This window comes from Leptonotus elevatus, chromosome 21, assembly GCF_054856555.1.
Source record: "Leptonotus elevatus isolate MCC_2025b chromosome 21, RoL_Lele_1.0, whole genome shotgun sequence".
In the NCBI taxonomy this organism is placed as follows: Eukaryota; Metazoa; Chordata; class Actinopteri; order Syngnathiformes; family Syngnathidae; genus Leptonotus; species Leptonotus elevatus.
Genome location: NC_141259.1, coordinates 10926714 through 10942694, shown reverse-complemented (window position 1 = coordinate 10942694; position 15981 = coordinate 10926714). Strand labels below are relative to the sequence as shown.

The 15981-nt window shown below is 40.7% G+C and overlaps 2 protein-coding genes across 10 annotated transcripts in view; both read left to right on the top strand.

Moving 5' to 3' along the window:
- Positions 1 to 7997, top strand: part of dipk2ab (divergent protein kinase domain 2Ab) — a 30750-nt gene extending 22753 nt beyond the window's left edge. Inside the window, exon 4 of the mRNA XM_086066648.1 lies at positions 5334 to 7997. Coding sequence (XP_085922774.1) covers positions 5334 to 5674 — 341 coding nt within the window. The 3' untranslated portion in view covers positions 5675 to 7997. The remainder of the gene's footprint in view (positions 1 to 5333) is intronic.
- Positions 7998 to 9751: 1754 nt separating this feature from the next.
- The window catches only part of LOC147155834 (uncharacterized), a 116577-nt gene continuing 110347 nt past the window's right edge, over positions 9752 to 15981 (top strand). The window contains exons 1-4 of one of the 9 annotated variants that reach the window (XM_086065434.1): positions 9752 to 10151; positions 11536 to 11679; positions 12479 to 12641; positions 13815 to 14039. In XM_086065434.1, the coding sequence (XP_085921560.1) occupies positions 12575 to 12641; positions 13815 to 14039 (292 nt within the window). In that variant the 5' untranslated portion in view covers positions 9752 to 10151; positions 11536 to 11679; positions 12479 to 12574. The other 8 variants (XM_086065430.1, XM_086065433.1, XR_015091925.1 and 5 more) reach the window with 8 other exon arrangements.

Genomic DNA, 15981 nt, shown 5'->3' with positions numbered 1-15981 from the left:
CTTGTTAACAAATGTGAAACTAATAGAAATAGTTCAAATTAATTATTGACGTCTATAGCCGTCAATGGCAGTGAATGAGTTAATATAAAAATGTTTAAAAATTCACTAGTTTAAAATCTTTCTTCCTTTCCTCATTGAACTTTAGACATTAATTTAATATTACGACTGTCTTGGGAAAGTAAGGCTATTCTTTACGTCACTGCTGCTTCAAAGCAAGAGAGTTGCAGGTTTGATTCCACCTTGGACCACACTTAACACCTGGCAATGCCGTGATGTTCCAGTTTCCCTCACCAACCATAAACACTTAACGGCCAGTTCCTTGACTTTAGGTACTGACGAGATCTGTAATCGGTTTAATAGCAGGTTTCGCTTCATGCTCACTGCTACTTGGGAATGGGTTAAAATACCAACCCTAACATTGAGGCATTCTGTAACATTTGTCAAAACTCTATTTGCTGGTCAGCGTGATGCTTATTGAGTAATATGAAAACGTTTCAGCGAACAGGAGGTACTACTGCTGAATGGGTCAACTTTAGCACAAAGCTCACACACACACGCACACAAAAAGACGACATACGTGAGCCAGCATCTGAGATTGAATTTGCAAAAAAAAAAAAGGGAGGAACTGTCTGTGTGGTTCAGGAGGAACAGCTTCTTCCTTCAATACCGAGTGTTTGAACTGAACCCGTTTGACTTTCCTCACACTGACTCTTCACTGCGGGGAGTTGAGTTTTTACCTCATCGACCTGAAGCGCTCGGATCGAACAGTGGTCTCTGTTGAGTCCTAGTTTGAAACTCATTATTATGAGATTAGAATTCAAGATGCTTTTTTTTTTTTTAGAGTCAAACCAAGAGACAATGACTATAACAACATTGACGGTGAGCAAAATTTGTGGTAGGTTAAGTAACACACTCATGGTGCTTCTAACTGAAATAATCAAGATGGCTAAGTTTGGAAGACGGACGTGCTTGGTATATACTGTAGTCAGTAGAGGTGCAATGATTAATCGATTGACAACCAATCAATTACCAAATTAATTGATCATTATTTTGATCATCGATAAATAGTTTAAATATATGTAAAATTGTCCAAATTATTGGAATTTCAACTCCTCCACAGTAAATATTCACTGATTTCTACAGTCCTCCATAAAACAATTACTTTTACTTTGGGGAAAACAAATTATCAACATTTTTGCCTATTTTCCTCACATTACAGACCAAATCAGTAACTGAAACACAATTAATAAGTTTGTGCACAGTTTATTTAAATTTATGTCCTGGTTTTGAAAAAAAAGGGATGGAAATCCGATTAATTGATTAATTGAAAAATAATCGACAGATTAATCGATTGCTGAAATAATCGTTTGTTGCAGCCCTAGTTGTTAGTAGGAGTCCATTTGTAATCCTCAAAGCACAATCAACCTTCACTTCATTATGACATTTTCACTGAAGCAACCCCCTTTGCTCCCGGCTGCTCGACTGGATTTGGGCTGATTTTACAAGGCCCACAGAATATCGTGTTCTATTGTTAAAAAAACATGGAACCTACCAAAAGAAAGATTAGTCTCTTCTTTCATTAGGAAAAAATATATATTTGTATCTGTTTCCATTTTATAGCAATTAGCATTAGGATATAGCTAAGTTTTATCATTATTCACAAATCTGTTTAGTACTGTGGGGAAATCAGTTTGTTTTCAACATGGCCTTGGTTGATCTCTTATACTCTGCTGCCACTTGCTGGCCGTTCTAGCATAAAAAAACCATTAAAAAAATATATAAATACGTCTTTGGGACACTTCAAACATTTCAAATAGAACGTATTTATGCATTTTGGGGAGCAAACAAGTTAATGTAGCCCATAGTAATGGCAAGGTAGTATTTTGTTCTCTTTCCCAGGACCATGAAGGTACAAATGTTACTCATTCTGTAAATGTCAAGGGTGCCGAAACGCTAGCTTTTTTTAAGGTTGTCGTCCCAGTGACAAGACATACTCGTAGTTACAATGAATGATGTACTTTTTCATGAGAGGGTCCTCGGGAAATAACAGAGACGACGTGACCTACCATGCACAAACCTCATGTTCTCCCGTCCATTTCCACTGAAAATGATTTTCTCCGCTTTTGGAATGGCACGTTTCGTCACACTCTGGGCCCGCAATTTAAACCCAACAAAAGAAAATGATGAGCTTCTTTTTCTGTTCTGAACCCTCTCCTTGCCCCATCCCTTTTTTTTTTTCCTGCTTAGCTCAGCATCATCCTTGAGAAGACCCTCTTTGTCTTATTTTTATATAGTCGGTCCTACTGCTTTAGGTGTGTGTGTGTGTGTGTGTGTGTGTACCTTCTCTTGATGCCGTCTGTCAATCAGTGGAGACGAGCAGCGCAGAAACATTAATTGCTGTCACCTCGTCTCCAAGTGTGTGCATGCAAGGAGATCTATCTTAATCAACCTCGCTGATTGATGTTGATGCGCCCCTCCTATTTTGGAGGGGTTGGGGTGCGCGCGTGGACTCATTTCCTTGCAGGGCAACACTTGATGGTTTGATTGAGGAGTGCATTAACACTGATAACCCAAGTTTTTGCATCCGCTGGTGGGTACCCTCACCCACGCACCCCCCCCCCCCTCCCACACCTGAATTCCGCCCCTCCCCCTCCTCATCACTCCTCGCTTAATTTCTTGGATCCCTCCACCCACACACCATTCTCTCAACTTCAGAGAAAAGTGGTCAGAAATAAGCCGCAGAAGGAATTTGTATTTGCTTGATAAATCTTGAAAGTGGCGCAGGTGCCAAATGAAAAGGTTCGATGTGTTGTTTGGCCGCGTGGGATGAAATATATTCCCCCGTTTGGAGTTTGGAAAGCTTGCTTTGCACCTTGGCCCTAATTTTTTTTTTCATTCTCGATTTTGATGGATGCTTTCTAGTTGAACAGTTAATTGCATTTGTGTACAGCAGTCCTCTGAGTTCGAAACAAAAAAAACCTAATCAACAAATTACAAACTGTGCTGAAGAAATTTGGCAGGTTACATTTGCTTCAAATTTGGGTTGAATTTCACATCACGTCTCACCTTCAGACGGCACATTTTGTTCAAATCTTGCACCAATCTCATTGAAATTTGATTTGGCATTAACATACATATTAATGCTACTCAAAAAAAATCGGACTAAATGCTTTGATACCCATAAAGAACCGAAAACCATGGCAAAACACAAATCATTAAAAGGTAGGCAGGGGATGATAATTCAATAACAAATATTAAATAAACTTGACCAAATTACATTTAAAAATAAAAATGAAAAATTAGATTAGCTCCCGTGGCTGCTGAGACTTGTGGCCTTGTTTAACCCATTCACTGCCATTGACGGCTATAGACGTCAAAAATTAATTTGAACTATTTCTATTAGTTTAAATTCCCCCCCACTTTTGTTAACAAGAGTATAAAAACCTAGAATATTTTTATTGTGCATTTAGAACAGATATACAATTTGTGATTAATCGTGAGTTAACTAGTGAAGTAATGCGATTAATTACGATTACAATTTTTAATAATCTTTTCTTTTTTTTTCTTTTTTTATCGCTTCAGCCGATTACATCTTTTAATTGTGATTAATTGCATGACTTCAATAGTTAACTAACGATTAATCACAACTTTTATATCTGTTCTAAATGTACACTATTTTTTTTCCTAGGTTTTCATACTCTTGTTAACAAAAGTGGAAAAAAATTTAAATTAATGGAAATAGTTTAAATTAATTTGACGTCTATAGCCGTCAATGGCAGTGAATGAGTTAATATTTAAACAAGGCATGTGAAAAGCAACACTTTTTTTTCCCTGTCTGATTTATTGTTCAGACAGTTCATAATAGTAAAAAAGAAACTGCACAAATTGTGTATAGGGTCATTTGTTTGAAATCTATCTGTATTTTAATATAACATACTATGTTGTAGCGTGCAGGATTACAGTCCCAAGTTAATGTTTTTTTACCCGGTTAGTCAAGTATATCTTATAGTAAATGTATCTTATATCTGCTGTTTACACGCATCTATGACATGAGGCTTGAAATTGTGGACGTTCGTTGCTTAATTCTGTTTACAGTAATCTTTAACTGGGAGTGACAAATAGCTTGAAGCCAGCATTTGAAGAACTGCTCGCTCCGTCAAACTGCACCCAGTTACTCTTAAAAATACTGGTACTAAAAACTTTAACTGGCAGTGACAAGTAGCTTGAAGCAAGCGTTGAAGAATTGCTCGTTATCTGTCAAACTGCGCCCAGCTCCTCTTATAAAAATGCCAGTTCGAGGAAGAAGAAAAAGTGTACCTTTTTTCAATTGCAAAATATTGCATTATTTTCATCATCGTGTAACCTTGCTTATATACTCTTAAAATTTGAAGGTGAATCAGTTTCTAAACATGGGATTGTTTGAGCTGGATTGCTACCGAATCTCACATCAGATCCTGATGAAGTTGCTTTGACATAGCGGCTTCTGGAAGTGTGCTAATTTGTGTTCAACCAGGATAAGATTAGGCACTTATGTAAGCATCTGATCATGTTACATAGCTGCCAAATATGCAACCTGGATAAGATCCATACTAAACCTGCTTTGACATCACATAACAGCTTCACACTCAATTTCTTTAAATTGGATATGGCAGTTAAATGGGAATTTAAATCAGAATCCAGTCTTTATTTGTCTGTCATTGTATCATTGTTTCACATGAGTGATAATTATTTAAAAAATTCGGCATAATTTTTTTTTTCAGTAAAAGGGGGTGGGGGGGGATCATGAAAAAAACGTGTATATATATATATATATATATATATATATATATATATATATATATATATATATATATATATATATATATATATATAATTTTTTGTTGTTTTGTCCCGTTTTTCTGAATAATTTCCCCTTTTTTTCTGAGTAAATTTTCCTCCTGTTTTTCTGAATATATCTTGGGGGACAGAAAAAAATAATTCAGTAACAGGCGGGAAAAATCATGAGAAAAAATACTCCAAAAAAAACGGGTGCTTTTTTTATTGTTTTTTTGCCTCGTTTTTCTGAATGTTTCCTGTTTTTCTGAGTAAATTTCTGAATATTGTTTTATGACAGAAAAAGAAAACCGTAAAACAGAAAAAAAATCTGAAAAACAAAGGTCCAGAAAAACAAGTTTTTTTTTTCTCTCATATGAATTCCATACAATATAAATGATAGACATTCTACCTACCCAATATAAACAAACAATTCAAATACGTGCACTGATCATCTACTTGGTGGAATTAAATTGGGACCGCGTTGTCATAGCAACATGTCTTTGTCACCCCCCCTGCAGACAAGCCCGAGAATTACGACGTGTGGTACGAGAGCCGCTTTGAGGAGTGCGACCGGGAGGCCTGCCTGTCATTCTCCAAGGACTCGCTGTGCTCCCGGGTCACCGTGGACCACAACTACTACGCCGTGTGCCAGAACCTGCTGTCGCGCTACGCCACGTGGCGGGGCACCACCGGGGGCCTCCTCCACGATCCGCCCGCCCACATCGCCAAAGACGGCCAGCTGGAGGCGCTGCTGGACGAGTGCACCAAGCCCAAGAAGCGCTACGGCCGCTTCCAAGCGGCCAAGGAACTGCGCGAGTACCTCACGCGGCTGTCGGCCGCTTCCTCGCCCGCCAGCTAATTGACGGAGTTGGCGTCAACCCGACGTGCCCAGAGACTGGATCCCGGACCCCTGATGAGCTCCAAACTTGAGATCCTTGATGTCATTAGCTCCCCTTTGCACAGGAGCGGGAAGGCGATAGGAAGACTCTTCGGTTTTATCGACTGACTGAGCGACTTTGCTGCTGCCCGAGAAGAGTCGTCGGCCACTAACGAGATTCTGAATGCAGAGAGCAGGATAGGAATCAGGAGCAAGCTTCTCGGATGGTTGCGCCATCTTAAAAGGAAGGGGGCGGGCTCCGAGCGGCACTTTAGCTTGCAGGCTAATGCAACATGTGCGCGACCAAGCGGCGCTGAAACCCCCCCCCCCCCCAGTACCACCATACGAACACACGACCCCCCCCGTCTTGCCGCCTCATTTCATCATCGCGTTTCATGACAACATTGAATCGAACACCTATGAAAGTTTGCCTGCGGGGTCTATCCTTTTTTTTTTATCCCCCGTTCTTTCATGACTAGATTTAAATGGATGTTGCATTTACATTTTTGCTGCACCACTGATTTTGACCCCCCCCCCCCTTCGTAGCATGCTGCAGGGAATGCAGAGGTAGCGTGAATCTCCTGTTGTCAGGTGGAACTGAGGATGCAGCTTTGATGAGGCTGAATTGTCTGCTGCTCCAATCAATCGCATCGTTCGCAGGGTCTGTCATCTTTTTTTTCTCCTTTCACCACCCTTTAGGAACAAGTGAGAACAGATATCCACATAGGAAAAAGGAAGGAGATAACTGCACAGTCCGGTGACGATAAAGCCGATGTACCAAAGAGGCTGAAGGTAAAATAGAGAACTTGAGAGAGAATTTGTTCACCTGCCTGAAACTCATAAACGTTTATCAGTGGATCATTTTTAGTTTACATTTCCGCAAATAGTGGTCCTCCCTCTATTGGACGGTTATGTCATCCCCGTGGAACTGTTAATACCTCATTCTGTAAACTGTATTGAGCCCATTTAAACCTAGCTGCTAATCAAAACAGCAGCACCTCCTGAGATAGGCCCACGTATGGAGTCCTGGTATAAACAAATTGCCTGTGCCCTTTTCCTTTATGAGGAGACCACTCTTTTTTTTTTTTCCTTTTCTTTTTTTTTTACTCGTGAACTTTCATTTGCAGCAAAATAATTTAACTTCCTGTAAAATGAAAACATTTCAAGCTGAAAAGGTAAAACAATTTTTTTTAACGCTAACCACAATTGAGGGCTACGTCGTTCTCAGTCTTTGCATACATTTTCAGCAATTATCTTCAAAATGTATTTAGAAACAAACATCTGAATTGACTGTACATGGTCTTTAACCTCAGAGTGCATTTGAATTCAGTTGCTAATCAAAACAGCAGCCCTTACCAAGGCGTTTTGATTCTAATTTCCTTAATCGATTTGATTTTGATTCACAAGATGTCAGTTCGTTTCGATTTAGATTTTTTTTCCAATTCAAGTCTATCAATATTGATCTATTATGGAACATAATTTTTCAAAAAGCAAAACCAATTCGATATTGATTATTCAATATATTTTTTTAACCCAGCCCTATTCTTAAGTGTATCTTTTCTTAAATTAAGTTTAAAAAAATGCAGTTGGGATAGAATTATTGTCTAATAAACTCTCTGGGGGAAAATGCTTTGTTTTTGTTGACAAAAGCAGCAGTGTTTGAGGCACTTTTCCATATTTTGTTTCTCCACCTTCACTTGAACGTAGACTCTTCCCCCATCCAAGGAATTAAACGCCACTATTTGCGGAAGCACTGTAGCGTTCTTGTTTTGCCGTCTTCACGCACACCGTTGGATTTTTGACACCTCGCCCTTCACGGTAAGCAAAAGATCTCGGAAGGAATACTTTGTACACGTTGCCGCCCAGTACACCTCGTTTGTCATCCCTCTCGATGTCGTGAATGAAACGTGCCCAGCAGAGCGTCGCGTAGCCTGGTCAACACCTGTCGGCTTTCTCGACGACGTCACCCGTGACCGTTTTGGAAGAGCAATACAAACGGGGAAACGACAGAAGAATAGATTGGCTCCTGGCTTTTTGAACATGCGTCTTTGTTGTGGCTGATCCATTTCCATTCGTTCTGGAGAAGTGACCCCCCCCCCCCCCCCCCCCGCCTTCGAGGAGTTTGTACGTGCGTGACTAACTGTCCACTTTTGTACTGTCCATTTCCTTTGGAGTATTATTATATCAGCGTTGTCTGATTGTTCCTGTGCCTTTCATTCAAAAGTTGTACTTGCAACTTTTAGTGGGTTTAATTATTGAAATAAAAGAAGATATATATATCTATATATCTATATATAGAAATATACACTTGTGTTTGCACTCTTCTTGATTCTGTCTTGAGTGTTTATTATTTCCACATTCCAGTCGGAGCATTTTGGCGGCACTTCACACTAAAATTGGATCCACCGAGTACGATGTTGGCCGGTTTCCTTCCGTCCTCCCTCCCTCCTCCTGTTTTGATCTTTCAGATCTTTGGGCTCCTTTTGGCCGCGATCCGCTTGTTGTCTACGCTCAAGTCTCTCTTTAAACCAGACAACGTGAAGTGTTTTAATAGCGACTCAGAATTCCTTTGAATGTGTTTTTTTTCCTCAGTGCAAACAGCAAAAACGGTATACAGTGGATATAGAAAGTCTATGGAACGTCTACACACCCCAAAAAAAAAAAAGACCAAGATGAACAATATCAGCCCCCCCCAACTCTTTCCACCACTATTGTGACTTATAAATGACCGTAAACTTAAAATATTTATGAAAAAGTAAAAAAAAAAAAAACGAGGGAGGGGACTAATGTAGTTGTACAAGTGTGCACACCCTCTTATACCTGGGGATGTGTCTTGTGTTCATAATTAAATTTAGACTCAGTTAATTAACCCCAAATAAAGTTCTGTTGTTCTAGTCGGCTTTTCCTGACTACTTTTGGCTTTCTAGGCCTGAAGATTTTGCACTAACTGGCTCACATTTGGAACTGTTTGGAATTCCTTCTTCCACCTTATTTAAAGCCCCACTTCTAGCTGGGAAAATAAAATAAAAAAAATACCCAAACCTTGCTTTCATCAAACCACAGCATACCTTTCTTAATGTATTTGGATTCCCTCTGAAGTGGAGTGAATTGTGAACGGTTAGAAATGGTAGCCATTATTGTCACAAAACCTTCAGGCATCTGCTAGAAGGCAAAAAAGTCAGGATAAGCCTACTAGAACATCTGAACTTCATTTGGGGTGGATTGGTGGCATGTGTGTCCTGAGTCTGACTCCCATTAAAATGACTGAATATAATTTAATTATGAGAACAGCAGCATCCCCAGTTATAAGAATGTGGACACTTGTGCAACCACATTCTCAGCTGTTTATTTTACTTAAACTCCCAAAGATAAAAAAAACAACAACAACTACATGTCACAACAATGGTGGAAACGTTTTCTCACAGAAACCTGCCGCTTGCTCAGGGGTGTGTAGACTTTTTAAAACCATCGTATCAAGCCTTTGTGTTAAGTGTGGTGTTTGCTGTTTCAAAGCATTTCTCAAACTCGGAAAGAAAATGACACTTTTTTTTCCCTCCCCTTTTCCTTTCCTGTAATTTCCTCTCTTGGACACACCCTTTGCTTTGCGGGCTTTGCATGACGTCGCACCCTGTGTGGCGGCCGCAGTTACCCCCCCCCCCTTTTTTTTTTTTACCTCCCTTAAGTCTAAAATGCGCCGCCTGGCCTGATGAATGGCTCCAGGGTCGGCTGGCTGGATGTAGGAAAACACCACAGACTCGCACACCCGCCGCTGCCCTTGAGGTTTAAATAAACATTAGGCCATTTTGAGACACGTCCACGGTAGTTCTAAACATTAAAACTCGGGAGGCGAGAATGCTTGGAAAGGCAAAAACAAGAAGAAAAAAAAAAGAAGTAATTTGAGACCAAAAGTTTGCTGAGTGTGTGGAAAGCAAATAGAGCTGTTAAATGTCCCCATTGAGACACTTTTAGCTGCGGGTTTGCTCTTAGTTTAGTATATATTAGCACTAGGGGTGGGACAACATATTGATATGGTGATATATAATCGTTACCCTCACACTGGGCATCTAAGCCAACATTTGCACACCATGTTCTTATTAAGGGGCGACCGATTTAAGATAAAGTCTCGTCAAAAACTGTTCTTTACAATATGTTCTATGCGGCCCCACTATAAACACAGTATTCTGATTGAGCTTTCAGTATTAATTCTGCAGCAAAATCAACCCGTTACTATCCATCTCAGGGCAGCCATTTTGCAAGATTTTATTTAAATGATTTTAGCGCTATTTTAGCGATGTTCATGTTGTACGCGATTTTGCCACTTGGGGCAGTGTGGTTCCCCGCGTTCTAATACACTGTCAAATTGTAGCCACATTAGAGAGTAGAAGAAAAAAAAAAGTCCACTCACGATGAAGTTATGCCAATAAAAGTTGTTTTTGCAGCGTAAGAAAACCATATGCCGGTGAGTATTGTTAATATGCTTCTCTGTATACATTGCTAAGGCGTTTTTGTATGAAAAGCGGTTATTTTTAGTGATAAAAGTGCCGCGAGAAGCGCGCTACTTAGCGTTAGCGGGTCAATGGCGCTTTCCATTGTGCGTTAGCCTTGAGCTAGCTACGCTCGGGAAATAAAGCTAAACCAGGTGTGTTTGCATTAAAGTGGAAACTGTGTCCAATTTTCTTTGTTTTGTGTGTTTAGATTTACAGTTAACCTTAGCTGGAGTCTAAGAAACTGCTTGATACTGCAATAATACTTTCATGTAAATAAAAGTGTGGCGTCACCGGCCATTTATTAACCAGAATTTATGACTCATTCAACCTTTGTTTCTTTTTGAGAGACCATCTGAAGCAGTTTGGAAGTTGTGTAAAAAAAAAGGTTTAAACGGATGGCAAGCTTGAATTAAAAACTCAAGGCAATAAGAATCTCCTTGTTTGTACACCTCAAACCTGCTTTGTGGATGTTTGACTTCATGTCAAACAACTGAAGACTTGGCTTCTGCTACAGTACACATATCACAACGCAGCAAATTGGGGGGAAGAAAAAAAACATGGCGATTTCGTTCATGGGGTTGGTGAAAACATGTCTGATTACTTTGGTGGCAAAAGTACTCACACTACTCAAGTAGAACAATACAAGATCTAACACCAACTTGAACATGAAGCTATCAGTTCTTCATTTGACTTTTTGGTCTTTATTCACATTAATGACAATATTTCATAATGTTTGTTTTCTGATACTTTTTTGATCGGGCACCAAAATAACTCTATACATGATGTAGCGATTATGCGATTGTCAAAGTTCATATTGGGGTTAGAGCAACCATGCCGGAAATAATTATGCTGAATCGGCACGCACTTGCAGGCCGCGTTTCGCAATCCACCCCCGAGTTGTTGCTTATCAGTGCAGGACAAGTGTGAAAGGCAGAGGTGGATATCATTGTCGGAGTGTTCCGCAACCGCATTATCTGGATGTGCGCGTCTCGCCTGTCATATTCCCGAACCTGGCACACTGCTGATATCTTATTCAGGTCGGAAGCTAAAAGGGAGGCGGGCTTGTGTGGGGGTGGATGTGGACGCCATATGTTAGATTACAGCGACGCGGCAGGATGAAAAATGGGCAACAGCAAAAAGCAAAGTTTCTTGGTGGACGTGCTGTAAAGTCTATTTCATGCTCTGGCACGCCTCAGGCCCGGAGAGCCATTTTTAGTCCCGGAATGACCTATATTTATTTTTTGGGAACTGAAAAGGGAGGTGGGCTTTGTGAGTGGAAGGTTATGAACAACAGCCTGTGAAGCGCTTGTGTTTGTGTATCTATGCACACTCTGGCCTGTTGTTTTATTTTTCTAGGGGGTCGAGCTTTTCCGGGCTTGGCCGCCGCTCAGGAGAAGCGATCCGGGGGCCTGAGGAGCCTTCCTGCTAAATCATCACTAATGCAACACACAGGAGTTGCTAGGAGTGATGTTCCTGGCAGGCTGCTTGCATCCCTTCAACGTGATTATGTCACGCGTCTACTATGCCTCATTTAGATAAGCTGCCGCGCGCCCTAGTCGCAACACAAAAAAAAACAAGGCTCCGAAGTTTGAAGGCGCAGCTCAAGCGAGCTTTGGCAAGCAGCTTTGTGGGGGTGTAAAGTAAACCTGGTTTGAGATGCACAAGCAGGAAGATTTGGGAGAAAGAACAGTAGTTCCTAGAAACGAGCGCGCCATCCATGGCAGACCACGTGACATCACCAATGTATTAATGGTAATCAACCAAAACCGCCATGACGATAATAGAACTGAAAAAATTGTTGGTACGTTCTTGCAAATCAATCATTATATAAAGTGGATGGATGGGATGGAACTGTTACTTAAAACCTCACTGTAAATAAAGTATTGTATTTAAAATAATTAAATTGATTTATTGCATCGGGCCAGTGAAGAGAAAAAAAAGTCTGCCAGGATTCTGACTTTATTCTCAGAATTCTGACTTTCTTTCCTCCACAATTTGTAGCCCTACGTCACAAAGTCAGAAATCTGAGGGTAAAGTCAGAATCCAGCAAACTTTTTTTTTTTTCCTCTTCACTGGCCCTAATCCTCTTCTGTAACATGTCGGTTTGATAGTTATGATAGTTGATTAATTCATTCGAAGTGCTCTTGAAATCTTCAATTTTCACTGACCTTTTTGAGGAAAAAGCAGTTCAGAATGATTCGAGTGTCTATTCGGCTGCTAATTAGCCGTGGGCGTTTGCTATTGAAGAGGCCTTGGAAGTTGTTCGCCTAATGTGCCTTTTTTTTTTTTCCTCCAAAAGAGATTTGTCATTTTCTTGGCCAACTTTTTGTGAGGAGAAATGGCCTCCGCTGCTTTGTCGCTCAATGTGTCCTGAGGGCGGCGCCGCGTCTGGGAAATGGAAATCATCTCAAGCTTTGCCAGTGGAGAGCAACAGGTTGAAGCTAACGGCTCTGACAAAACAGGTGCGTGGCCCTTTGTTTGCTTTTTTCCTCTTCCTGTCTGTTTTAACCTTCGAACAGAGCTGGATATTAATTCCAGCTCTAAATGCCGAGTGTCAAGCAGGTAGGATTTTAATAGTCTTTTGGGATTGAACCCACGACCTCCCAGTCACAGGGTGGACACTCTACCACTAGGCCAATGAACTGGTATAATAGATGGTAAACAATTGGACAATGATTACTATTTGTGGCGGTCGTGGCTCAGGGCGTAGAGACGGTCGTTCAGTAACCAGAAAGTCGGCTGTTCGATGCCCGCTCTCGTCATGTGTTGTCGTGTCCTTGGGCAAGGCACTTCACACACACTGCTCCCAAAAACGTATAAAAACGTTCCATTTTAAATATTGCCATTGCCCCAAAAATCTATTTATACGTTATTTTAAAATGTTTATTTATGCTAGAAGGCTTTGGTAGTTATTACAAAAGACGACCAGCAGGTGTCAGCAGAGTATAAGAGCTCAACCAGGGCCATGTTGCAGCTCTATTCCCCTGTGTTTTGAAAAATCTGTTAAAATTCAGTAAAACAGCCGGGAGCGAAGGGGGTTGCTTCATTGAAAATAGCTGTGAGTAAATGAGTTAATAGCAAAACAAAGTCTAGCCAGACTTTGGCTGCTCACGAAAATAGAGCCCCAGTACTCTCATTTGCCATTTCAGCAGTATTACACATTTCGGTGACTACGTTCCCACATTCATGCCGACATTTTACATGATATTCTGCTAACCCATTTCTCATTTTAACTTTATTATTATTTTTTTTTTTAGATCCTGTTAACCCCATTTTTATTTTAAATTATGCTCAATTTGCTTTTGTTTTATGCTCAGCTCCATTTTTGAAAAAGGATAGCTCTAATGCTAACTAGCCCATCTGGACAAAAAAGTACAAATATGTGATTGTAATGTAAAAAATAAAATTTAAACATCATTAAAAGAAACAGTTAACGCTAAAAAAAATCGACTTAAGTACAGTCATAAAGTATTTGCTATTCGTTAGCCATAATTCGGCGCTCGCTGTTAGCTAACAAAAACACTTTTAAACTTCCCCTCATGTTTTTGCTTTGTTTTCCCCTCCTCCCTTTTGCCCTTGTGTTTCCCTCCATGACGCCCAGCTAATGGAGCCGTGCTGCGGCTCCCATATCCCAGCTCTTAACAGGGAACAGGTCATCGGTGCCATCAGACGAGCGCCATCCGGCAGGGGCCCAGCACGCCTCGCCATATCATTACCTCGGGACGTGCGGACGTTTACAAGCCACATTATCATCCGCCACAGACAGGACTCGCTTGGCCTGACGATTGGAAGCTCATCATCGCCTCACTCTTCCCCCCGCCGACATCACCATCATCATCACCGCTCTGCCTTGTCCCCAGGTACATTAACCCACATTCTGGGCTGTGATTTTAAATATTACGTATTCAAAAGAATAAATTATCAACTCCTGCTGAGAACAAACTATTATCCAGCAATGATGAGATCAATTAGCAGGAGGGGGATGCTTAATCTCCAGAAGGATTTTATATATATATATATTTTTGTGTGTATAAAGCATTCCTCACCATATGACGCATTGTGAAGCAGGTTTTAATGAGGAGTCAGCATGTTGGAGATGATGACATTAGCGTTGATTATAAATTAAATTTAAAAAATCGCTGAGCGTCATATATTCCTAGCTGCCACATTACAGTAGTGTAAAATGAAGATTTTCGGTTTGGATAAATGTGTCCGATTGTGCTCGGGATTTAGCATCATCTTGCCTGTATAATCTGCAATCAGGAATGTATCCCAAATGCTAAACTTGGGTTATCTGTATTTTGGCTAATTTTCCTCGTCTTCCTGCCCGATTAAAAAAAAATTAAAAAAACGGCGCTTAAGCCCTCTCGCCGTGTTCCCACATTCGGCCCCTCAAGGCAACAGCAGCAGCCGGCCTCCGTCTGGAAGCATCCGTCACTTCGCGACACATCGAGCGGTCCAAAGTGTAACATTTGCTCCGACGACTGTCCACTCTCCGTAGGGTGACGTCTGACTAAAAGCAGCAGCACGGAAACTCTCAACCCGCGTGGCCCGACCTGCTCTGAGCGAGTCGCGAGAGCGAGGACGCAGATTCTCTCTGACACTGCTTGTCCCTTTTCGACACTTGTGGATTGTGAAATCCTTTGCACATGACAAACCGAATGAAAGGACGCTCTGGGTGCACCTTTCACAAGCAATGCTTGCGACACCCACCATCCATATTGAGGTGGCGACCTCTCTTTCGCCCTTTTTGTGTACTCACAAAAACCAAGCATGTAAATGCTTGAACTCCTGATCAAAACTGTTTACTTGGATGAGGAGCGGAGTGTTTACATATTGTAGGGTTCCTCCCTAGCTAGCTCATCGGGTGCACATTTACTTGCTGGGGAGCTAGCTAGCTAGCACAAGGGGCTAAAGCCAAACTGTGGCAGTTTTTACTTTTTGAGCTAGAGGTGCTAGCCATAGTGAGCTCTCCAGCCAGCTAAAGCTAGCTAGCTAGCTCCTCGGGTACACATTTACTTGGAAGGGACCTTGCTAGCTAGCACAAGGGGCTAAAGCCAAACTGTGGAAGGGGTTTTACTTTGGACTTGGATTTGCCACCTCTGCTTCAAACCAAAATGGCTGCATTAACCAAAATGGAAGACCTCCTATGTCTAATATAAAGGCATAAATGCTTGAACTCCTGATCAAAACAGTTTACTTGGATGAGAAGTGGAGTATGTACATAATGTAGATTTTTATTTTTTATTTTTTACATAAATATGTAATAATAAAAAAAAACATTTTTGATCAACCAATGCATTCAAAACTACTAGTAGTAGTAGTCCATTTTTGAATGGAGAAAATTACCTTAAAATGGCTGCTTCAAACCAAAATGGCAGACTTCCTACGTCTAATTTCCAGGCATGTGTTTTTGAGACTTTTTTGTGGTTTCACTCATGATAGACAGACTCGTATACCAAATAAAATAATGATACCAAAAAAATTATGACAAAAAATAAAATAAAATGATCAAAAAGAAACGTGTATTACACTTGTTTGTGTGACTCTCAACAGCATACGAACTGTCCAGTTTGGACTTTAAAAAGAATGCGGTCCAAATTAAATCGCATTACTCAATGTCTACTTACAACGACAATGTTGGCAAATGACTGCATTCTAATTACTCACGGGGGTAGTATTTTTTAGGGTCACTAAGACAAAATAAATAGCGTTAAAGGAGCTTTTTCAGCACTGAGTGGAAAAGCAAGTCAATGGTGTATTGATGTTTATGTCATACCTGCTGCTGCGCAGCTGTTTATG